The following is a 19865-nucleotide window of genomic DNA, read 5'->3' as shown; positions in this document are numbered from 1 at the left end:
ATTGTCATGGTCTGAGCTCCATCATCATAAAGCTACCAGAAAATAATCTGTGATAATATTCCCACAGGAAGTGAGGGATCCAGCACAGGGTGTTTATTTAGATTTTTTTATTAGATTTTTAATTTCTTCTTGAATATCATTTCAGTAATCACGTGATTGGTTTTGTTCTAATTAGAAAACACAGGGGGAAATGGTGTTAATTGACCACACCTTCAACAAGAGAAAGAGCCAATATTTTACTTGGTAAAAAAAGAATAATGTTATTTAATTACAATATCCTCCTCTATCAATTAAATATCATTTCATCATTTCAACATCCCCTTACTCACAAAATCAGCTGTGCAAATTACAATATTTATTTGCAGATTGTTAGGGTCAACTGTTTCAATTCACAACACTTTGAGATTGTTTGTTTTATTCAACCAACAGTAGAAAACTCAAGGTTTAAGTTTTCTTCATATATGACAAAGAAAAACAACTAATCCTGAAATATGAGACAAATAATTTTGACCCAAAACAATGTCTGGGAAAAGAAAATTGTTCTTCAGATTTTTATATATGATAAATCGTGTGAACTATCAGAGGATTTGACTGAGACTACTGTTCACTCAGTGTGCGCTGTGTTTGCTCACCTTACACCATACTTCACCTTTGTTTTCATGTTTCATATTGACCATAACAATGATGAATAATAATAATATGAACCATGTTAGAGCATCTTCTTTGTTGACAGCCTGGAGTCAAGCCCCCTGTGATGGCAACCATCTGCCCAGCTGACGTAACACAGCATGGGCAGAGGTATCTGCAGCTGAAGCTTACTTCTGACTTTGCTGCAAGAATTTAAATAAATAAAAAGAAATGATCTAGTCATCATCCTCAGTTTCATATCACCAGGTTACAGGTATGTTTAGAATGTAGCTCTTCACCCAGTTTCCATGTTACCTTCTTTTCCTCTGGGTTTCTACATTTAGAAACAAACTCTTCAAACAACTAGAAAGACAGTTCATGATTTTAATATCTCTTCTTTCCAGCTGTCTCGGTCCCGCCTTTGTCTCTTTCGGGCCAGTTCTGGGAAGAAGGCGGTGTTGTACGGCCTTTCCCTTTCATTCAGCTCCCTCCCCGCCTCCTTGTCCTTTCCTTTGCCGTTCCTCTGATCGATCAGGGCCTGGGCTCGTCTCCTTTCTTCAACCTCCCTCTGTAAACGCTCAGCACGTAACTGTTCTATGGAGCTGGACACAACAGAAGAGACATTATGTCAATGCTCAACGATGACACTCTCAACAACATCACATTCATATCCCCAATGATTCAGGAGAATAGCTGACGACAAGAACTGTTCACTATTTATGTAGAGTTGAGATTCAGAGAACGATAACAAAAACAGAAAATTCATATGGAAAACCTTAATATTCTGAATAACTGGGCTGAAATACTTATTGGATATAATGGATATAATTAGTGTTATGATATTATAATACTCAGAAAAGCAATGTTCATATTCTTACCTCTCTCCACTGCTCTTCTTTTCCCCCTGGTATCTTTTTTCCCTTTTCTTGCTCTTGTGTCCTTTTTTGTCTTTTACAGCCAGAGCTTTTTTCATATCTTTCAATGGATCCAAACTATCCTTCAGTCTACGATCCCTCTTCTCTCTCTCCTCTTCACTTATTCCCTTTTTCTTTTCTTTTTCTTTCCTTTCTTCTTTTTCTTGACCCGTTTTCAGGTACCATGGAGTGACCTCAGACCCAGGCTGGGGTCCGAGAGACACCAGCAAGCCAATGGCACGCTCCTGCTTCTCCTGGGGAAAAACAAGGAAAACAAACTGGGTGTTGCACAGACTCAGAATGGCAACAACAAATGGGTTACCCTGATTATTGCTTCAGTGTAAATAAGAAATGGTATCAAAATAATTTTAAAAATGACTTCAGAGGAGAGTGAAAGACAGTTTAGCACCATCACCTTTTCATCTTGCTTTTCTTTGAGGTACTCTTCATTCCCTTTCTTCTCCGAGGAATCTTCCAGAGGAAACAGATTGAGATGCTCCAGAACTCCACTTCCTCCACTCTGTTCATCACCAACATCTTCTGTCCGTACTCCTTCTGACTCAAGAGCAGCTCGGGATTTTCTTCTTAGATATTCTGTACGGGCCTGTGAGGAGGAATTATTATTAGCTTTCTTCTACTGTTGTGTAATTGATTCACTCTAAGCTTCAAATAAGGAGATGTTAATCCTGTGTGGTTTTTAAATAGGGGGCGTCAATTAATTCATTTTCCTACTTTTTTTAAAATACACTTTTCACTCAGAATCAGACTTGAGGGCTCACGTCAATCTACAAATGATCACCTCATAAATAAGTGTCTGAGCAACACAAAGAAACTGGTGTACACTTTTAAAACCAGACTATTGTAATGCTGTCTGCCCTTTGAAATGCATGAACCTGTATTAACTATAACCTGCTGCACGAATAAAGATTGATTGATAGATAGATTGACTGATTGATAGATCACCTCCTGCTCTGCACGCTCCACGCGCTTCTTGGCCTCGCGCTCCTCCTCCGCAGCCTGGGCCTCGTCCCTCCGCACGCGCGCGACGTTGTCCTTGTTGCGCACGTGCCAGCTCTTCTTCGGGAGGATGTTCATGGTTTCCTTGACGACTGCTGATGTTGCACGTTAGCGGGTAGCTAGCTCAGAGAGGCTAGCGTCGACTGAAGCCGGGACGAGCGGAGGAAACAGGGAGACACACAATTCTGTCAGGTAACCGTGACACCTGAAGGAAGGCGGGGAGTTAGCAAAGCTGCTAACTGACAAGACCGACACAGACAATGTTGTTGTCAGTCGGTTGGCTACCGCTAAGCTAACGTTAGCCGATGTTTGCTGCTTCCCAACTCACACTAAACACGTAACTACGCAGTTTCAACGTTAAACATTTAACTTTCACCTTCACAACAAACGCGTCACTGCGACCATTTTTATATTAAAACGCAAATATTGTGTCAGAGTCACAGAGAGAAGAGCTGATGATCCTCACAGCTGCAAACAGGAACAAGCTCAGCCAAACAGGAAGTAAACACTACGTAGAGCTGCAGCGCCATGAGTGCGACACTAGAGGTCGCTACACGTTCTGTTATTTTATTATGTGTCGACGAAACAAAAACATACAAATCCATTTTTTAATGGACAGACACAAGTGGTAAAAGGTTTGTAATAATGTATAATCTGTAATAATACATAACATATATAATAATAAATCATTTTGTAATTATTTATTTTATATAAAAACTTTTTTCACTGCATGTAAATAACCAAACCACATACTTTTTTCTCAAAATAGACATCTTGTTTTTGATCTGTTAAAGACTATGTCATTTTTATTTCAATAATCTTGTGGCAGGATTATCTGCTCAAAGCCAGTCAGCATTGTGTGACACAGATTTTATACATGAGGAGTGAATTCAGATGCAAACTGTGTTTATAGTTTTCTCACCATTTTTCATTTCTAAAGATCTGATCCAGACACATTCAGACATATGTATAAAAAATAATTCTCTACTTTGAATGGTAAATTGTGTCTGATAAGGTTTTTCCACACAAAAATTGATTTAGTTATTTAGAAATGTCTCACACACACATTGACAGAAAACACCTAAAAGCACAGAGAAACTGTTTTATCAAACTGTCTGAAAACACTCGTTTAAAATTACACTCTGAACAAGTGTTATCCTGCAGTGACGGTCAAACAGAGTAGAAATGTCAATGACCAAAACAGTTTTGAAGACGGTGAAAAAAGTTGAAGAAACCAGACATTTTCCATATGTTCAGTCTTGTACTCCTGCATGATCTGTGGGTATGTGAAGCTGTTGACCCAGCTGCTCGATCTGCTTGACCAAGAACTGCTTGTCACGGCCTTCCTGCAAGTCAAACACAGTGAGTAAAACGGAATGCCTGTGAGTATTAGGAGGTCACATTGGTCAGCCTACATATGATCACAATTTAAGAACATGTAAGTCTTTAGAGTGCACTATAAATGTTAATGCTAATCACTTACCAGTTTTAGCTGCACTCTTAGAAGAGCAACACTTTTCCCATAGACAGAGGCTAAGGCTATGAAATAAAACAACACCACGCTGTCAGGGAGAAAGGAGACAGGATTAAACTTCAGAAAAATGAAGGGCCACATAATTTGCATGTAAAATACAGACTTAAATCAACATTTAGGGTTAAATACAGTGCTGTTTATACCAGAGTAATAATCCTGCAGAAAGAACACATTTACTCACCACGATAATGTAAACAGAGGGATGGAGAACGCCTGGGAGCCAATGAAGAAGAGGAAGTCCTGTGTAGTTTCAGAGAGCTTGTAGAAAGACGACGGAACAATTGACCACATGTTGGGGAAGAAACGGAAAGGACCACAACCATAAGACGGATGAATCCTGGGAGGACAGAGGGAAACACTGCTCTTTAACAATGTAATTACACTACAAAAACATATCCATAAACAAAATCTCCTTATTCAAAAAGCACCTCTGTTATATTTGTTAGAGAGAACAATGCAGCAATCAGCACTCACACAGCCAGACTGTAAATCATAACAACTGTGGCCAGGCCCCAGCCGAACAGCAGGACCACCAGGAAAAAGAAGGTGGAGGTGGTGGAGCGAAACGTCTTGAGTGCTGGTCGGCAGTTATAGAAGAGCGTGATCTGAGGGGGGGACGGTGATGATGAGACACGAGACAATTTTAGGAAAAAAACCAAGAGGAATTGTGTGACAAGTTTTTTAAAGCAACATCTTCACCTTCTTGGTGTAGAAGAGGATGATGAACTTGATGGTATTGATGAGCGGCAGCAGAGGGCAAAAAAGAGCCCCGGTCCAAACCACAGTCTGACCATAAACAAGGCCGAGCACGTTGGAGGGAACCACAAACTCCTGCCGACCCACCCACTGAGCCAGCTTACTGGACCAGTTATCTACCACCATCCTGACACACACAAAAACACAGTCACATAACTAAACAACTTACTGTCAACACAGTCTGTAGATACATTTTTCAGATATTGGTTTTAACCTGCGAGGAAACTCCACCAGGACGAGCACAGCGATGTTGACGAGGAGGTCAAATAGTGTCAGTTTGTACATCTCCTGTCCGATACGTGTTTCCCAGCACTACAACATGAGAGCCTTATTTAGACAGTAGCAGATTTAAAACTTGCAGAACTATTTCACATATTATAAAATAAATCTTAAAACCTATACCTGTGTAGTTGAGCATTCTCTTAATCCCTTGGATTAAATCAACCTGCTTTATTTCAATTCATTTTCTTTTTTAATATTTTAATAATTGTTTTCATTGTATTGTTGTGTTTTAATTTAATTTTGTTTTTCAATTGTATTGTTCAGCACCTTATTTTGCATGTTTGCATGAAAGGCACAATTTATATAGAGACTGTATTCTGATGCAAATACGCAGTTGTCCACCGCCGCCCTCAGCTGATCCCTTAAATATAGTCTCTGCCTCCATGATGTTTTAATGAAAAATGTAAACACACAACAGGGAAGTTGAATTAGAAAATGTGTCATCTCAAACTGCAGAATGTCATCATATTTCTTATTTTAAATGTTCCCTCTGAGTTATGTCTTAAACTGCTGGTACTTGTTTTTTCTTGGTGCGACTCATTCGATCCTATCAGTATAAAGAAAGCATTCACTCAAAGGCTGTGAAGTGGTGTACTTACTGGGTAAAAATCATAGTTGTACCGGCACAGTTTACAATCTGCACCATCTATGTTCCCCTCGCAGGTGATCTGACGCCACAGGGTGAAGAGGAGAACTCCCAGACTCACAAGACGCAGGAACACGGCCCTGGACAAGGAGAACAAAATGACTATCGACTGTTCTCATAGTAAATTTACTTGAGTTAGAGATTCTTCAGCCTTAATCTATATATTGATCTAAATGCAAAATCTTGTGATGTGGATTATCCCATAAAAACAAAAGTGCAAACCTTAATAGTGCCACTATAACGGTGGTGCTGGGGGCGTATTTCTCTATTAGGGCGATCTGGTCACACAGCAGAGGCACCAGGAAGTTCCCAGCGGTGATGACGATGGAGGGAAGATACTCATAGGTCAAACCCAGGATCCCTTGCATCCCGCTCTTTTGCTGTGTGGATGATATGGGAGCCGACGTGTCACGCAAGAGTTGAACAAGACATAGTAAGCATCGCCTGCTGTAACATGATTTACCTGGCTGAAGTTGGTGGCCCCAAAGATGGCGTAGAAGGCTCCTATAATGAGCCCAAAAGCAACCAAATGCAAAAAAATACGTAGAGAGTACAGAAGAACTTTTTGACCCAAGGTCAGAGCAGCTGCCCGTTTCTTTATTCTCTCCTCCTCCAGATCCACCTGACGGAGACAGAGGGTACAGAGGGGAGGTAAGGAGTTAACAATGACTGTGTAAAACTGCAGAGGGATAAACTGACACATGTGGGTCACGTTTCTCTTCTTCTGCCCTCATTCTTGCTAAGTGGGACACATCCCCTCTGACCTGCAGCCGGTAGTGGACGTTTTTCTGCTTCAGTTTGGTATCTTGGTCTCCCAGGCAACTGTAGTCCCAGCCGGTGAACACTATCATGCTGTAGTTGCCCACGGCGCTGCCTCCCGTTGCCACGGCAACTTTAGCAGTAGTCCCCATACTGTGTGTGAGAGGAGGATGCACTGAAAGCTCAACTCTTTAAATGTCATGCACTGACCTGACCCTTCACTGAGATGCCATACAATCACACACACACACACACACACACACACACACACTAAATACTGATCGTTGACTGGACTCACCGTGCTATGATACAAACGAGACAAAAGGCGAAGTAGAACACGGCAGTCAGGATGTAGGCCAGGGGAATGTTGTAGGAGAAGTTCCTGTCCTCCACCATTGTGTTGCTGTAGTAGCCGTAAAACAGATAGGAATACTCCATAAAACCCTGAAGAGGAGAGGATGGTCACAAAGAATCTCTGATGTACTTAAATATACATGGGATGTGATTTATGTTTCCTTTCATCAGCAGAAGATAAAAGAGGAGACGACAGCCACTGTTGGGTCACTGAGGTCATGTCCACTTTATTTTTGATGGTAGATGGGGAAGATTTGCAAAACTGTAACGATGAGCAACTTGGAGTGGAGCCTGCTATCATTTTTATAACTCACCTTATCAACTTTTATTTTAAAATGTACAGTACACATCAATCTATTCCATTCTGTTATGTAAATGGTATTTTTTAACTTTATAAATGTAGATTTTTATTTGTGCACTCATAAGATAATGATGCCATATTGAATGATTAGAATAAAGTACACTTTGTTTTAAAACACTGGTTAACATTTTATATTATTTATTTGCTTTCTTTCTGAGACTTAGATGTGATATACCACTCTTATGTCTATCCTGTCATGTCTCTATCATGTCTCCAGCTCCAAATATGGAGACAAACAAGCAGCATTAGTCTGTGTGTCCACAAAGAGCTGATAGCTATATCTGTTGGAGTATTTCTTGGATGTAAGCAGTTGCTTCCTGGAGTGTTTTATCAAAACAAATCCAAATGTATGACCTCAGTGTTTCTTAAATCCAGGAAACAGTTTTGTTATGGACAGTCCAAGCTCTTATATGAGTGAAGTGTGAAGAATCATGTTCACATGCTGCAGTTTCTCACCGTTCCTGACAGCAAGTCAAGGAAATATTCATAGAACACCACCAAGCCATTAGAATTAGGGTTATACTCCATGCATTTCTCTGGACCTGCAAAACAACAACAATATTATTTCTGCAAGTTCTTCTGCACCTCTCTGAATGTACAGGCCCTTTAGTTATCTTACAGTTTTAAGAGTAAATGAATTTGGATTTCTTATTCACAGTTTTGAAAAATACAATAGCTTTCATTCGTAAAATATGTTTTTCCTAACTGTGACAACTCAAAGTGTCTGCAGTGAAAAAGACCAGTTGTATCCTCTATATAGTTGTATCCAGTGTTTTGGGGATCTTGCACCTGAGCGTTTTTTCTTTTTAATTCCTGAATAAAACACCCTGAAATCAAGAACCATGCAAACACAGTGTTTGGTAAAAACAAATAGTTGTGGGCTAACAAACTGGAGTTTGGACACATGATTACCGGTGCTGTTTGTGAGGCTGGAGACAACAGATCTGAAGACGATGCTGGGGATGAGGACGAATCCAGCGATTAGAAAGAAGGACACAAAGTTGAGCACCACCAAGAATCTCAGGAAAAGAAAGTATGAGTGGACACCACTTCCAAAGTTCCCTGCAGAGGAGAAAAAGAGGCTTGATTACTTTTTTACAGTTTAAGATGTGTTAAGTAGACTTTTTCATATTTATATGAAAATCAAAATGTGGTAAAAGTCAACACAATGTGTGATTGTGTGAATGTGTGAAAGCTTTTATAACCAAGCTCCTTCATTTCAATTAGAAATAAAAATGTGTACCTCCAATCTTTTGCAAACTCTTGTTCCACAGTGCGAAAATGTAGAGAAATTGTTTGGAGTTGTCTTTAAATTTACGCAGAGATTTGTTTTTCTTCCGTTTCCAAGACTCAGCGCTGGAAACCACGGGAATCTGCATCTGCTGCACCTGCCTGTGAAGGACACGTTTTGAAATAATTTCACCATTTGTAAGACTTTACTCTTTAGTTATTTCAAAATAATTTCCATTACATTTCAAAAGATGTATTTAATTTGACGCTATTGTAGGGAAACAAGAAACAGTGTTCAGTTGATACATTGAAAATGAATAAATTCCAATTTATTGCTGATTAAACCTGGGGGTTATTTTGTCAGTGTACAGCTGAACATGCAAATGTTGAGGGGAAAAGAAATATAGATTAAAATTAAAATTCCAATAAAAACAAATGAGGATTTACTTGGGTTTAAAACATTTTGTAAAGCATATTCCTATTTTCCTGTTATCTACAAAATTACATAATAATTTTCCAGGAATGTTTGGGGAAGTTACATACTCCCTTCATATTCTTATATAATGCAAAACATGTCTAAAGGGGATTTTTAACCTACAAACTACTAAAAGTCCACTAAAACTTAAAAGTGGTTTTCGTACCTCACAGCTCTTTTGAGAGCCATGGGCATAGGGATGCTCCTGAGGTCCCGGGGAGGCCCACTGTTGCCCGCCTCATCCTCCTCTGTGGTCCAGTTGAACTGAGGGTAATTCTGATTTGACACTTGAGATGACACTCTCCGTAACCTCAGCGGCTGCTGCTCACCAGGGTAACTGCTGCTCCCTGAGAGCGAGCAGAAGAGCGAAGGAGAGAAAACAGCAAAAGGAGATGATCCAGAAGTTTTCATCATGACAGTTCAGTCAGATTAAAGTGTGATTACTTATTAACAGTAACATTATTTTGATAGTCAGTCAATTCAGAGGCTGTCTTAAGGTTTAAAATGAATAATAAGTACAAAGGAAAAAGACACACCTTCTGTGTATTCATACACTTCAATGGAGTCCTCTGGTTTACTGGCCATTTCTCTGATTCAGTTCAACACAACCAGCTTTTAAAAAATCATACTCCTCAGTAACAACATCTAAAACTTCACCAACGACTGACTGAGAATAAAACAAATGTTGACGCAGCTCGTCACCAGGAAATGTAGCTGATCCTGGAATCCTTCTCCCGTCGTCTTCTCTCACGGACTTTACTCCCTTTGTAATTGACCAAACAGGTACTTCCTTGTGTACTTTAACCCATTATATCCAGGGACGTAGTTACCAGTCCTGTTCTAATGTGTTCACTGAAGTAAAATGTGTTACTGAGGGAACCAAAGAAACGTCACATGACTGGAAGCCATGAGGGATTATTTTGAATTCAAATGAAAAACACAAAATAAATATAAAACAAGTTAATGATGTGAATGAATCAGTATTGTAGTTGTATATCATCTTCTGTGTGTGTGTAAAAACGTTTTGTCGCAGTCGAAGCATTTCAAGTTTCGTTAACTTGAATTTGTGCAGGAATTTTTTCAGCATTGGAGTTTTTGAGAGACAGACACACAAATTTCCTGTTTGCATGTTGAAATACAAATATGAATTACTTGACCCTGAGTTAACACTTGAGTTAGCGACACACACACTTAGCTGAGAGAAAGCACTGAAGCACTGTTGTGAGGTAACTACGCAGATGTGTTTGTGTTCACTAAAGCTGCAGTTGATGATTTTCCAGACCGACAAGTGAAAAAATGTGGCGTACAGAAGCCTTTTTCCACAAGTTTCATCTTGATTTTATTTACACACAGTCAACATGAAGTTTGTAATGAACAAATGATTCATCCACAACCACATTAAATGTAGACTTTAAAAAGAGAAGACAAGTAATATCGGTGAGGAACGGCGTACGTGTACTGTCACTCCACATGTAACACTTACAGAGCAGGGAGTGTTACAGTTGGTGAAGGAAACTAAGGCAAAAAAAGTGTAAACAAAATGGACAAACAGCCAAAAGAACATCACTCTGGTGTAATAATAAAAACTGAATAAACGGATTTCTGGAAAGGTTGAGGTTTGGCAAAGAGAAGCAGCAAAACATAAAATCTATGCAATTTTTGTTACTTGAATTATCTCCATTCACTCAAGTCGAATTCAGAATCAAACAAAACACAGAAAAAAAGATACATTTAGATTCTGCATTCAGTCATGCTCATATAAGTAAGTGTTCAACTTTTTGCAGAAGCATATTGTTCCAAAGATCTGTTTCAGTTTGTTCATTTGTTCATTGTTCAGTTTGTATAGCCTTAGATCGGTCTGATGTGATTTGCAAACATTTTTTAATATTGTGACATTTATCAATACTGTAAAATCATTTAATTAACATTGTGATATAATTTCCACTGTATCGCCCAGAATAAACTGTGCTGTTTTCCATACTGACGTCGGCATCTTTTTATTAAACGATGTTAGCACGCCACTTTGTATCAAACGTTTGGTCCCAACCCTGAATGGTCCCCGATGGCAGTACAGACATTTTGGCAGTGAATGGACTGTTAATGTTTTTCACATGGCACTCTCTTCACCGGATACAACACTACTTATAGAGGTGTCAGTGCATGCAGTACCCTGATATGAGCTGAGAGGTTAATAGGTACAAATGTAAGGAAAGATCAAATACAAACAGAGAAAATTATATCACACAGAAATAATTAGCCACTAATAATAAAGCTGAAAATGCTTCATCTTATTTAAACACATACAGAGGTCCTTGTGTTGTTGGGCAGCCATAGAGATGTAATCTGGACCTTGTGCTCCGTCAACACCAAACCAGTTTCACTGTGCACCATAATCCATGTATCACTGCAACAAAGTGCATTTTACAATATCGTTTTTCTAAATCTAACTAGAAACATAATTGAGTTGAGTCTGTTTGCTGTTGGTGTTGATTTGAGATGCAAAACAGCAGCAAAATCCTTTTGTTCCACACAATTCATAAATTACACTCACACACGATCGGACTAAAAACAACATCCTCAACATTGAAAAGCAAACAGAAGTCTGGTTGAGGAAAATCAACCAATAGAAAGTTCAAAGCGTGGCTGTATCAGCACGGTCAGCTGGAGGCCAGGAGGAGGCCTAGTGACCCTAGCTTTAAAGATCAAAGCATTCAAGGAAGTTTGGGCAACACGTGAAGATCTCTTCTACTGGTCAAGAACACAGAGATGTTTCTATCTATCTACAGAGGGACTGGTATTAACATGCAGGTCATGACAGCTGAGCCCTGAAGATGACGCCATGCTAACATGTTTACCATCAGAATCCATTCATTCTTTACTCCAGTATAAACGTACTGTAACACAATACTGAGCGCTGCTGAAATGATTTGTTGGTTGTGGTAATAATTCTGATGGTTACACTGGTTTGACGTGTCAATGACGAGCTCTGCGGCTCCAAACACACTTAAGACTGAGCACGATATCTCGGAGTAAATCACACAGTAAGTACAGGCAGATGCTCAGGTTACCTCTCAATACAAAAGTAACATTCATTGTGCTCAAACATTCCTCCACCAGTGTTCACAGTACTTGTATATGCAATGTCTCCAGTGGCGACAATTTACCGACATTTACATGTGACACTACTGTCTGACTGTGTATTTGCATTTAATAAAATTGAGTTGAACTTTTCTCACTGGATATCTTGTTGGACTTGTATTGGGGTGTTGTTGCAAATTATGTTGGAACGTCTCTAAAATTAGCTCCTTGTGTCCGAAAAAGCATCCCTTCTTTTCTTTACCTCCCTTTAGTCTGTTTTTTCTCCAGGTTTCTTGTTCACTTCCCCTCCTTTCCCTCCCTCTCTTTTCTCCTCCTTGTCCCCTCTCCTCCCTTCCCCTCTCCCTCCCTTCAGCACCCTGCCCACTACTATGCAGCAAACAGCGATGATGTGCATGATGAAGTAGATGGACGTCCAGTAGTTGATGGTGTCAGAGGCCTTGAGCAGCACAAAGCCCATGCACATGTAGTCGTAGGCCCTCATCTTCAAGAACCAGTGGACCCAGTCGAAGATGTTCTGACCACGAGGACCCAGTTTAGCTCGGACGGAGGCTTCCATGGCGGACTCGGCTGCGATGCACAAGGGGATGGTGAGGAAGGAGAGGTAGTAGCCCACGTGTAGTCCGTGCCAGTAGGCGCTGATAAACATAGTCCAGCCCGCCCTGAGAGTTGAAGAAAGACAGGAGAGATGTTAAAGTCAAACAGAAACACTGTGAGCATTTTCCCTCTGTTATCAGATTTACTTCAGATTAAAGAAATAAGGACGTTACGCTTTGTGTACAAAATTCCGGTCCCATTAAGTGGTACACAACCAGCAGCACACACTCAGCCTCACCTGAGAGTGTAGGCTTTGAAGGGGGAGTTGGGGTAGATGTAGTGATGCAGCCACCACTGCACCGTCATGTTCCAGTAACGCATGCCGTGTCGGACCTTCACACAGAAGTCCGTGTTGTAGCAGTCAATGTTCTGGATGGTTTTGAAGTCGTATGTCTCTTCCACTGAGGGATCAGGACTGAAGACATTTTAAAAAGAGACAAGACACTGACGTAAATATCAAAAGTATTTAACAAAACCACGAACTACACACATTCAAAAATGTCAGTTAGCACTGCAATCACATTTTACTGCATTACTTTATTTACACAGGTGTAGATATTGATGCATACTCTTTTAATATATGTATTATTCCAATGGTGATGTACCTGTAGGTGACTGTGGGTCCTCCTCCAGGTTTGGACAGTGCTTTTTCTGGATAACAGCCCAGACCTGCACTGATACACCCGGCCTCAGCTCCACACCAGGCTGCATAGAAACGCATCCGAAACACGAAGAACACCGCTATCATGTAGAACAACCTGGTAATAGAGAAAACAGAGAAATCTAAACACTAAATAACAATTCTGTTTATTTATGCCTATTTTATTTATCTTCTATAAAGTTATTACCAAAATGATTGCATGAGATTACATAAAAAATAACAATTTGAATACCACAATACCTGAAGAAATAGTTTTGATCCAGGAAGTCGTCTGTGCGAACATAAGCCAGAGGAAAGACAGAGTTTACGGCCAGGAACAAAGCGCCGTAGACCGGAACCAGCTTCAAACGCTGCAGGCACGGTGCCAAGCCGGGGAGGGCCAGGGGCGCCGGCTGCCTCAGCCAGTCAACGTACGTTTGGAAGCGAAAGAAGGGACCTTTACCGAGATGGGCCGATGAGATAAAGGAATAAAGGCAGTGTTGAGAAGACAGTGACAGACAATGGACAATCATGATAATGTGAGACACAAGGGGGAACAAGTGGAGGACAATGGGGTTCAAACGAAGAGAGGGTGTTTTTGAAGAACAGAGGAAAAAAACAAAAAGAAAAGTAATTTAAAAAAGGATTTAGATATAATACTGAAGACAATATGGACTCACACAATATTGGACAAGTAGCGGAGAGCGAGACAAAGAGAGACAACAGTTAAAATTCATGCAAAAGCAAATGGATCAACAGCTCACAAACAAAAACATCGTGCACAATTTTCAATTGTTCACTTTACAGCTAAACTGAAAAAGAGAGAATATTCTGAGGAGACATTTCCACGTACCGGTCATTATACCCACATAACAGTAGCTATAGGACAGAATATCGTAGAGAGAGGGCTCCTCGGACAGACCACCGACGACAGGAGACTTAGAAAAAGAGCTCAATTCCTTTTTCTTCTCCATGTGGAAAGTGTACACCTCATTGGCTAAACTCACCATCTGGGGTAAAAACAGCAAGACACAAAAAAGGTCAACAAAGATTGTAAAGACACTGGGTTGTGATGATAGAGGAATCTGCTGATGTCTTAGCTGAACAGATGTAATCGTCTCCTCCTGTGTTTCCGTACCTTGAGAGTGAGAAGAAGCTGGACGGCATTGGCAAATGGTGTCGGTGATGGCAGACCGAACCATGTGACCAGCCGGAAGAAGAGCAGGTAGATAAACGTCCAGCTGAGACTCAGTGCTGGGGCGTGTCTTGCAGTCAAGGGACAAAAGTTACGAGTGAGTTCATGTGTTACGTCTGCACAGTTATAAAAAGTACTCAACTGATTTCCATGAATCTCGATTGAAGAATGGGACTTGGGCCAAGAAAGAACTCATTAATGTTGGTGTGGATGCAACACTTGATTGAATTTAATGGCATTGTTGAGCCTTGTGTTGTAGAGTGACATTCTACTTTAATTATTTTTTTAACAGACGAAAAACCACAATTATACTAAAAAATTTGATTTGTACACAAAGACATTCACGTGTACACAAAAGCTGTAAGTGAAGGAAGAAATAAAGGGCCCAACAATCAGCACTAAAAGTAGCTGCATTCTGCAGATCCTGACTTTTGCACTAACACTGACATGTAGTGAAAATGATTTTGTAAACACATGAAGATGTTAACTCACCTCCAGCTGCTCTTTATAATGATCCATGTTCCAATCACTGTCACCAGAGAGTGCAGTGTGTGGATATTACACGTGGCAATGGTGATGGAGAGGCCCAGGAGAAGAGCTGCTCCCTGCTTCCCAGGCGGACCTGAAATCCGAGCAAAGTTCCACAATTAAACGACATACAGGAAACTTTTAACTGCTTTTGAATTTACTGTCAATCAAAGCAGGTGGAACCTAAACACAACAGACCCATCACCATTTCACAAGTGTTCACACTCTATACAGAGGTCGTACAATCATCCATTTGATTTCAGATGCTGAAATCCTTTGCACAGAAAAGGAAACAGTATCATATGAGATGGATTTCATGATCTTAAACAAAATACTCACTGAGGTAGCGGAAGAGGAATCCAGCAGGGATGGAGGCAGCGAGAATTCCCAAGTACACCAGCTCATCGGGAGACATCGCTCTACCGGCACAGGAACACGACTCAGCTCCAAACTTACGCAAATGGAAAACAATGCAAATATGATGGAGACAATACAACACTGCAGCAGATTACCCACTGCCTTGATGAAGCAAAGAATTACAACGGGTGTTTGTGCTGGTTCAGAAAATATTGCAAATTAGAGGTGAATGTTTTTCCATAACATTTACTTATAAAGAGAAAGGGCTGTGTTCAAATCCCCTTATAAAGTGAAGAAATAAGGCCAGAGAGGTTTTTGACAATAACATTTTTAATTTAGTGAATGTGAGGTTTAACAGAGTAAAGGATCCACTGTACTTTTTATCATATCTACAAAAAATAGAGCAGAGTTTATTTATTAATCATGTATAGGTCATATATCAAGTACAGAAGTAGTATAAAAACTAAAATTACTTTACCGCCATGCCTGATATCTGACAGTTCTATCTAACAGCTACTTTATGTACAGTTTAATCCAGTTTCCAATTTAGGTCAGGTCAACAAACTGTCACTAATTTTTTTAATCCAACTAAACGTTTAGTAAATGATTGAATCATTTGACTTTGGGCTTCAAACAGCTCCTTCAATGAAACTGTGTGAGATCATATCTCATGAGTTGAGCTGCTGCTGCTCAGACATTTGTTTCTTTAAGCACAAACTTAACTTTGAGAAGTCCCCAAAGCTGCATGGCAGCTGAGTGGTATTAATAGTGTAATATTTCCTTCCATGTAGTGGAGTAGAAGTACACAATGAGATGTGAATACTTAGGCTAAGTACAAGATCAAAATTAAACTTTCTTAATCGTACTTTTCAACACTGGGGCTTGTTTTAATAGTCAAAACACCAAATACCGACACATATATTCATTTTCTGCCATGGATTTTGAGAAGCAACTAAACTTGTTTAGGTGCAATACAAATAAAGTCATTAATTATCTGATTTAAGTTCCGTGATCTGCCATTTGTCTCAGTGCTTCCTGCTTCCACTGTCTGATCAGAGTAGAGATTAAGTTTGAAGCAGCAGCAACATTTGAGAAATCTTCAGGTTGGATTTCACAACATGTTCTAGCGTGAAATGTGAAAACAACCACTGTGAATGCAACGTCCCGGAAGCTGCATGAAACACCGAAGCAACGATGGTTGTGGACAGTGAATCACAAAAGGTTCATTAACACATTAAACAGCAATATTACATAACATGGTTTAACATGTCGGAGCTTGTGCTCTTATATATAATGAATAAGCAGCGGAGGTTGTGTCACTAGATACTTAAAGAAATGCGCACACTTCATTCACAGCGTTGTTTATGAAGATATCGATATTTTACCAACATCTGTATTCACAGTTAAAACGTGTTGACACGTGTCACTCACTTGATACTATGGTCATCAAGTTATAAGAATAAGCAGTTTTAACTTTCCATTACTCACATCTGTGTTTAATCTCTCCGGTCAGAAGACTCCAGTCACCAGAAGAGCTATAACATCCACAGCACCGTGCCCTGCTCACATCTACCGCTTTTACTTCCGGTCGAGGGAAGATGACGTCACGTCATGTACCAGGACGGTACCACTTTCACTGTAGGGGGGGTGGACTTTAGCTTTCTGATACCAGGGGCTACACATGCTTCTGTGCCAGCAACGTTTTGAAGCGACTTTCCCCTCTACACAGAATTCATATACATCTGTGTTCATCTTCATTTGATTAATATAACATTTGATTGATGGTACAAAGAAATGGCAAAAATATATAATTTATAACCTTTAAAAAAAAGCCAAAACACAAGTCAGTTTTCTGGTCAGACCATATTTTTATTGAAAACAGGAAGTTTTAACAGTCCCTGGAATTCATCCTTCTTAATCCTCCTCCTCATCGTCAGCTCCTCCAGCTCCACCCTGGCCCTTCTTGGCGTTCTTTCTCTTGACGCGGCCTGGGCGTCCGCCACCGTACGGCGACCTCAGGGAGAAGTCGATGTGCTTCTGGCTGTCCAGGCGCACCACGAAGGAGGGGATGTTCACCACCTGCTTGCGCACACTGCAGACAGAAAGATGAAAGAAATTTAATTGATGACAAACTAACTCAAATTTAGTCTTGAGCTTTTACCATCTAGTGCACTATATCATCTTTTACTGCTGGGTGTATTTACAGGGACTATGACATAAAGTCAAAACATTTCTTAATGAGCCAGTCATCACAACATGGGGTATAAAACGAGCACTACAATTGCCTGAGGTGCAATCCCTGTACCTTACCTGACAGCCACAACACCAGAGGCACAGTCTGAGCCCTCGGCGGCAGGATTGTCTCTGGGCAATGTCTATTGACAAGGTGTACGGTTTTGATACCGAATTGACCTTTCTGAAATGTTTAACTGACCTCAGCGGACAGTGTTACAAGCTGGTGGTCCTCTGATGGAACAGGAAGCATCAACAGTTTCTTGTGAGTCCCTCAGAAGACTTAAATACCCTTTTATGTTTGACATATGCTCCACAGGAGCATCATAACTTACCGGATGTGCCTCTGGCGGATGAGGACACGGGCATGGTGGATGCTCTTGGCGAGTCCGAGCTTGAAGACCTGTGTCTGCAGCCTCCTCTCCAAGAAATCTTCAACCTTCAGGCCCAGGATGTAATCGAGCTTCATCTTACCCTCATCCAGCACACCGATCCTCACCAGACGCCTGAGCAAAGCATTACCTGGAAAAAAATAAAACACCATTGACCTACAGTTCCAAAGACATTGTGTCTGGCATTTAAATTGACAGTTTAGGCCTCATTCACGAGGAATTCTTGACACCATAGGAAGTCTGACAGTTGATATTTAAATCATCGGCCAATATAATGATAAATGTAGCGTGGACTTATTGGTTTACCTTCAAACAGACGCTTGGGTTCCTTCTCATCCAGAGTCAGCAGCTCTCTGGCAGCTTTGCGGATCTTGGCCAGGGTGAACTTGACCCTCCACACCTCACGCTTGTTCCTCAGACCATACTCGCCTGGGGAGAACAGATCGCAACAGTCAAGCCAAATCGATAAAATACGAAAGCAACAGAGCGTTAATTCTTAAATCGACTTTTTCTATTAATAAAGCCAGAGCATACCAATGAGTTTCAACTCCTGGTCGAGACGGGACTTCTCGAAGGGACGGCGGGGGGTGACGTATGTCTTGCGACAAACCCAACTCCTGGCAACGGGCATGGCGGCTTAGAAGTGCCTGCAACACGAGGACATTAGACAAAGTTAGCCAGAGGAGAAAACAAGTATTCTGACAAACTTCAGAAAGTATGAGCGATGCAAAACTGAGACAGTTGTAATCATAACATGATCATTAAAAAAGCTAATCTCACTCATACCGAATCAGCTGGCTTTGATTTACTCAGAGTTCACTGACTGCTCTGTAAAACTGAACTAATCACATCGGAAGTTATGGTTAGAAATCACTAGTTTTAAAGTTAATCTGTTTGTTGGCAACCTCAATTGGATTGACTCAGAATTACACGATTAACTAGTTTAGTATCGTAAACTACGAGATCGTGATGAAACACATAGTTTGTGTTCGAGTTAACACTATAAAGAATACATTCACTTATAGAATCTGTGTCAGTATGCGCTGGAAACCCGCACTCTGTCAGCCACAAGACCAGGCCGCAGCTGCACCGCACCACGTTTTCACCGGTACAAGCTAACGTTAGCTTAGCCGAGTTACAATTTCCCTCTTTAACAATCGCAAAATGCAAAGCGGGCGGTTTAAAATACACATTATCCAAAGTACAACAGCTTCTCTGTATTAAACACAAGCTTCTGTACATTTAAATACTTCAAATGTGGCGTCTCTGTGTGTTAGTGCAGCAGGAGGCCGCTCATCGTACCTGTGTCGCTCAGGCTGGCGCAGTAAAGAGGACGTTACAGGAAGTCACATCAGCTTTATAGGGCATGACGCACGCACTACATATCCCGTCGTGCCCCTCTGCACCGGAGCGGAAGTTGGTGTTTTCGCCCTCTGTCGGTCACAGGAGGTTTATGAGAAAAGTGCTGAAAGAACTGAATTCCCAAAAATTAAAATGAAACAAGTACATTGTTAAATAAACTTTCCCTTCACGTAACTACATTTATTTTTATTATTTATTCATGTATTTACTCATTTATTTCTGCATGTATTGGTTTTTATAATGAGTCCTATATTCATTTAATTTTAATTGTGGTAGTTTTGGTCCTGGATGTGTGTATCAGATATATAAGTACATTTGCTGGATAAATAAACATGTGATTAAATGTAGAAATGCCTGAATAGATAAATGCAGAACTGTATAAATAAACCTTTCCCTCAGCTAACTGTATTTATATTTTCATCTTTTCATGTATTTACTCATTTATTTCGGTATTTAATTATTGACATTTATATTATTTTGTTCTTTATTTGTTAAATTTAAATTTAAGTAG

The 19865-nt window shown here is 40.4% G+C and overlaps 4 protein-coding genes and 1 long non-coding RNA gene across 10 annotated transcripts in view; 1 reads left to right on the top strand and 4 right to left on the bottom strand.

Annotated features, from left to right (window-relative positions):
- Window positions 1-92: 92 nt before the first annotated feature.
- leng1 (leukocyte receptor cluster (LRC) member 1) lies at window positions 93-3777 on the bottom strand. Its single transcript, XM_020093098.2, has 4 exons — window positions 2505-3777; window positions 1957-2145; window positions 1506-1795; window positions 93-1229 (listed from the first exon to the last, which is right to left on the bottom strand). Exons 1-4 carry the CDS (start codon window positions 2634-2636, stop codon window positions 1004-1006), a joined length of 837 nt encoding a protein of 278 aa, XP_019948657.1. The 5' UTR covers window positions 2637-3777; the 3' UTR covers window positions 93-1003.
- tmc4 (transmembrane channel-like 4) lies at window positions 2632-9728 on the bottom strand. The gene is made up of 16 exons (XM_020092968.2): window positions 9492-9728; window positions 9122-9302; window positions 8494-8642; window positions 8163-8312; window positions 7707-7792; window positions 6834-6979; window positions 6541-6688; window positions 6240-6398; window positions 5999-6156; window positions 5730-5856; window positions 5063-5160; window positions 4792-4975; window positions 4567-4697; window positions 4274-4429; window positions 4042-4120; window positions 2632-3904 (listed from the first exon to the last, which is right to left on the bottom strand). The coding sequence occupies exons 1-16, from the start codon at window positions 9538-9540 to the stop codon at window positions 3812-3814; spliced, it is 2094 nt and encodes a 697-aa protein (XP_019948527.1). The 5' UTR covers window positions 9541-9728; the 3' UTR covers window positions 2632-3811.
- On the top strand, window positions 3812-7367 carry LOC138413546 (uncharacterized). 2 transcript variants are annotated; one of them, XR_011245913.1, is made up of 3 exons: window positions 3812-3920; window positions 5794-5896; window positions 6049-7367. It is a non-coding gene; the product is annotated as an uncharacterized lncRNA (long non-coding RNA). The 2 variants fall into 2 exon arrangements; XR_011245912.1 differs by having other exon boundaries at window positions 5794-7367.
- Window positions 9729-10269: 541 nt separating the features above from the next.
- mboat7 (membrane bound O-acyltransferase domain containing 7) lies at window positions 10270-16990 on the bottom strand. Of its 3 annotated transcripts, none has more exons than XM_020093034.2 (9): window positions 16857-16990; window positions 15351-15462; window positions 14976-15105; window positions 14427-14553; window positions 14142-14298; window positions 13550-13745; window positions 13254-13406; window positions 12887-13063; window positions 10270-12713 (listed from the first exon to the last, which is right to left on the bottom strand). In XM_020093034.2, the coding sequence occupies exons 2-9, from the start codon at window positions 15424-15426 to the stop codon at window positions 12302-12304; spliced, it is 1428 nt and encodes a 475-aa protein (XP_019948593.1). In that variant the 5' UTR covers window positions 15427-15462; window positions 16857-16990; the 3' UTR covers window positions 10270-12301. The 3 variants fall into 3 exon arrangements, with proteins under 3 accessions (XP_019948593.1, XP_019948594.1, XP_069393678.1); XM_020093035.2 differs by having other exon boundaries at window positions 15351-15430; window positions 16857-16963; XM_069537577.1 differs by lacking the exon at window positions 10270-12713 and having other exon boundaries at window positions 12883-13063.
- A 222-nt stretch (window positions 16991-17212) lies between these two features.
- rps9 (ribosomal protein S9) overlaps window positions 17213-19865 on the bottom strand; it is a 145786-nt gene continuing 143133 nt past the window's right edge. Inside the window, exons 1-5 of one of the 3 annotated variants that reach the window (XM_020093127.2) lie at window positions 19295-19415; window positions 18527-18639; window positions 18299-18421; window positions 17936-18122; window positions 17213-17460 (exon numbers count right to left, since the gene is read on the bottom strand). In XM_020093127.2, the coding sequence (XP_019948686.1) occupies window positions 17283-17460; window positions 17936-18122; window positions 18299-18421; window positions 18527-18623 (585 nt within the window). In that variant the 5' untranslated portion in view covers window positions 18624-18639; window positions 19295-19415 and the 3' untranslated portion in view covers window positions 17213-17282. Of the gene's footprint in view, window positions 17461-17935; window positions 18123-18298; window positions 18422-18526; window positions 18643-19232; window positions 19416-19865 lie in introns of those variants that run through there. The other 2 variants (XM_069537583.1, XM_069537582.1) reach the window with 2 other exon arrangements.

This window comes from Paralichthys olivaceus, chromosome 13 (genome assembly GCF_024713975.1).
Source record: "Paralichthys olivaceus isolate ysfri-2021 chromosome 13, ASM2471397v2, whole genome shotgun sequence".
In the NCBI taxonomy this organism is placed as follows: Eukaryota; Metazoa; Chordata; class Actinopteri; order Pleuronectiformes; family Paralichthyidae; genus Paralichthys; species Paralichthys olivaceus.
This window is presented reverse-complemented; position numbering and strand designations above follow the sequence as displayed.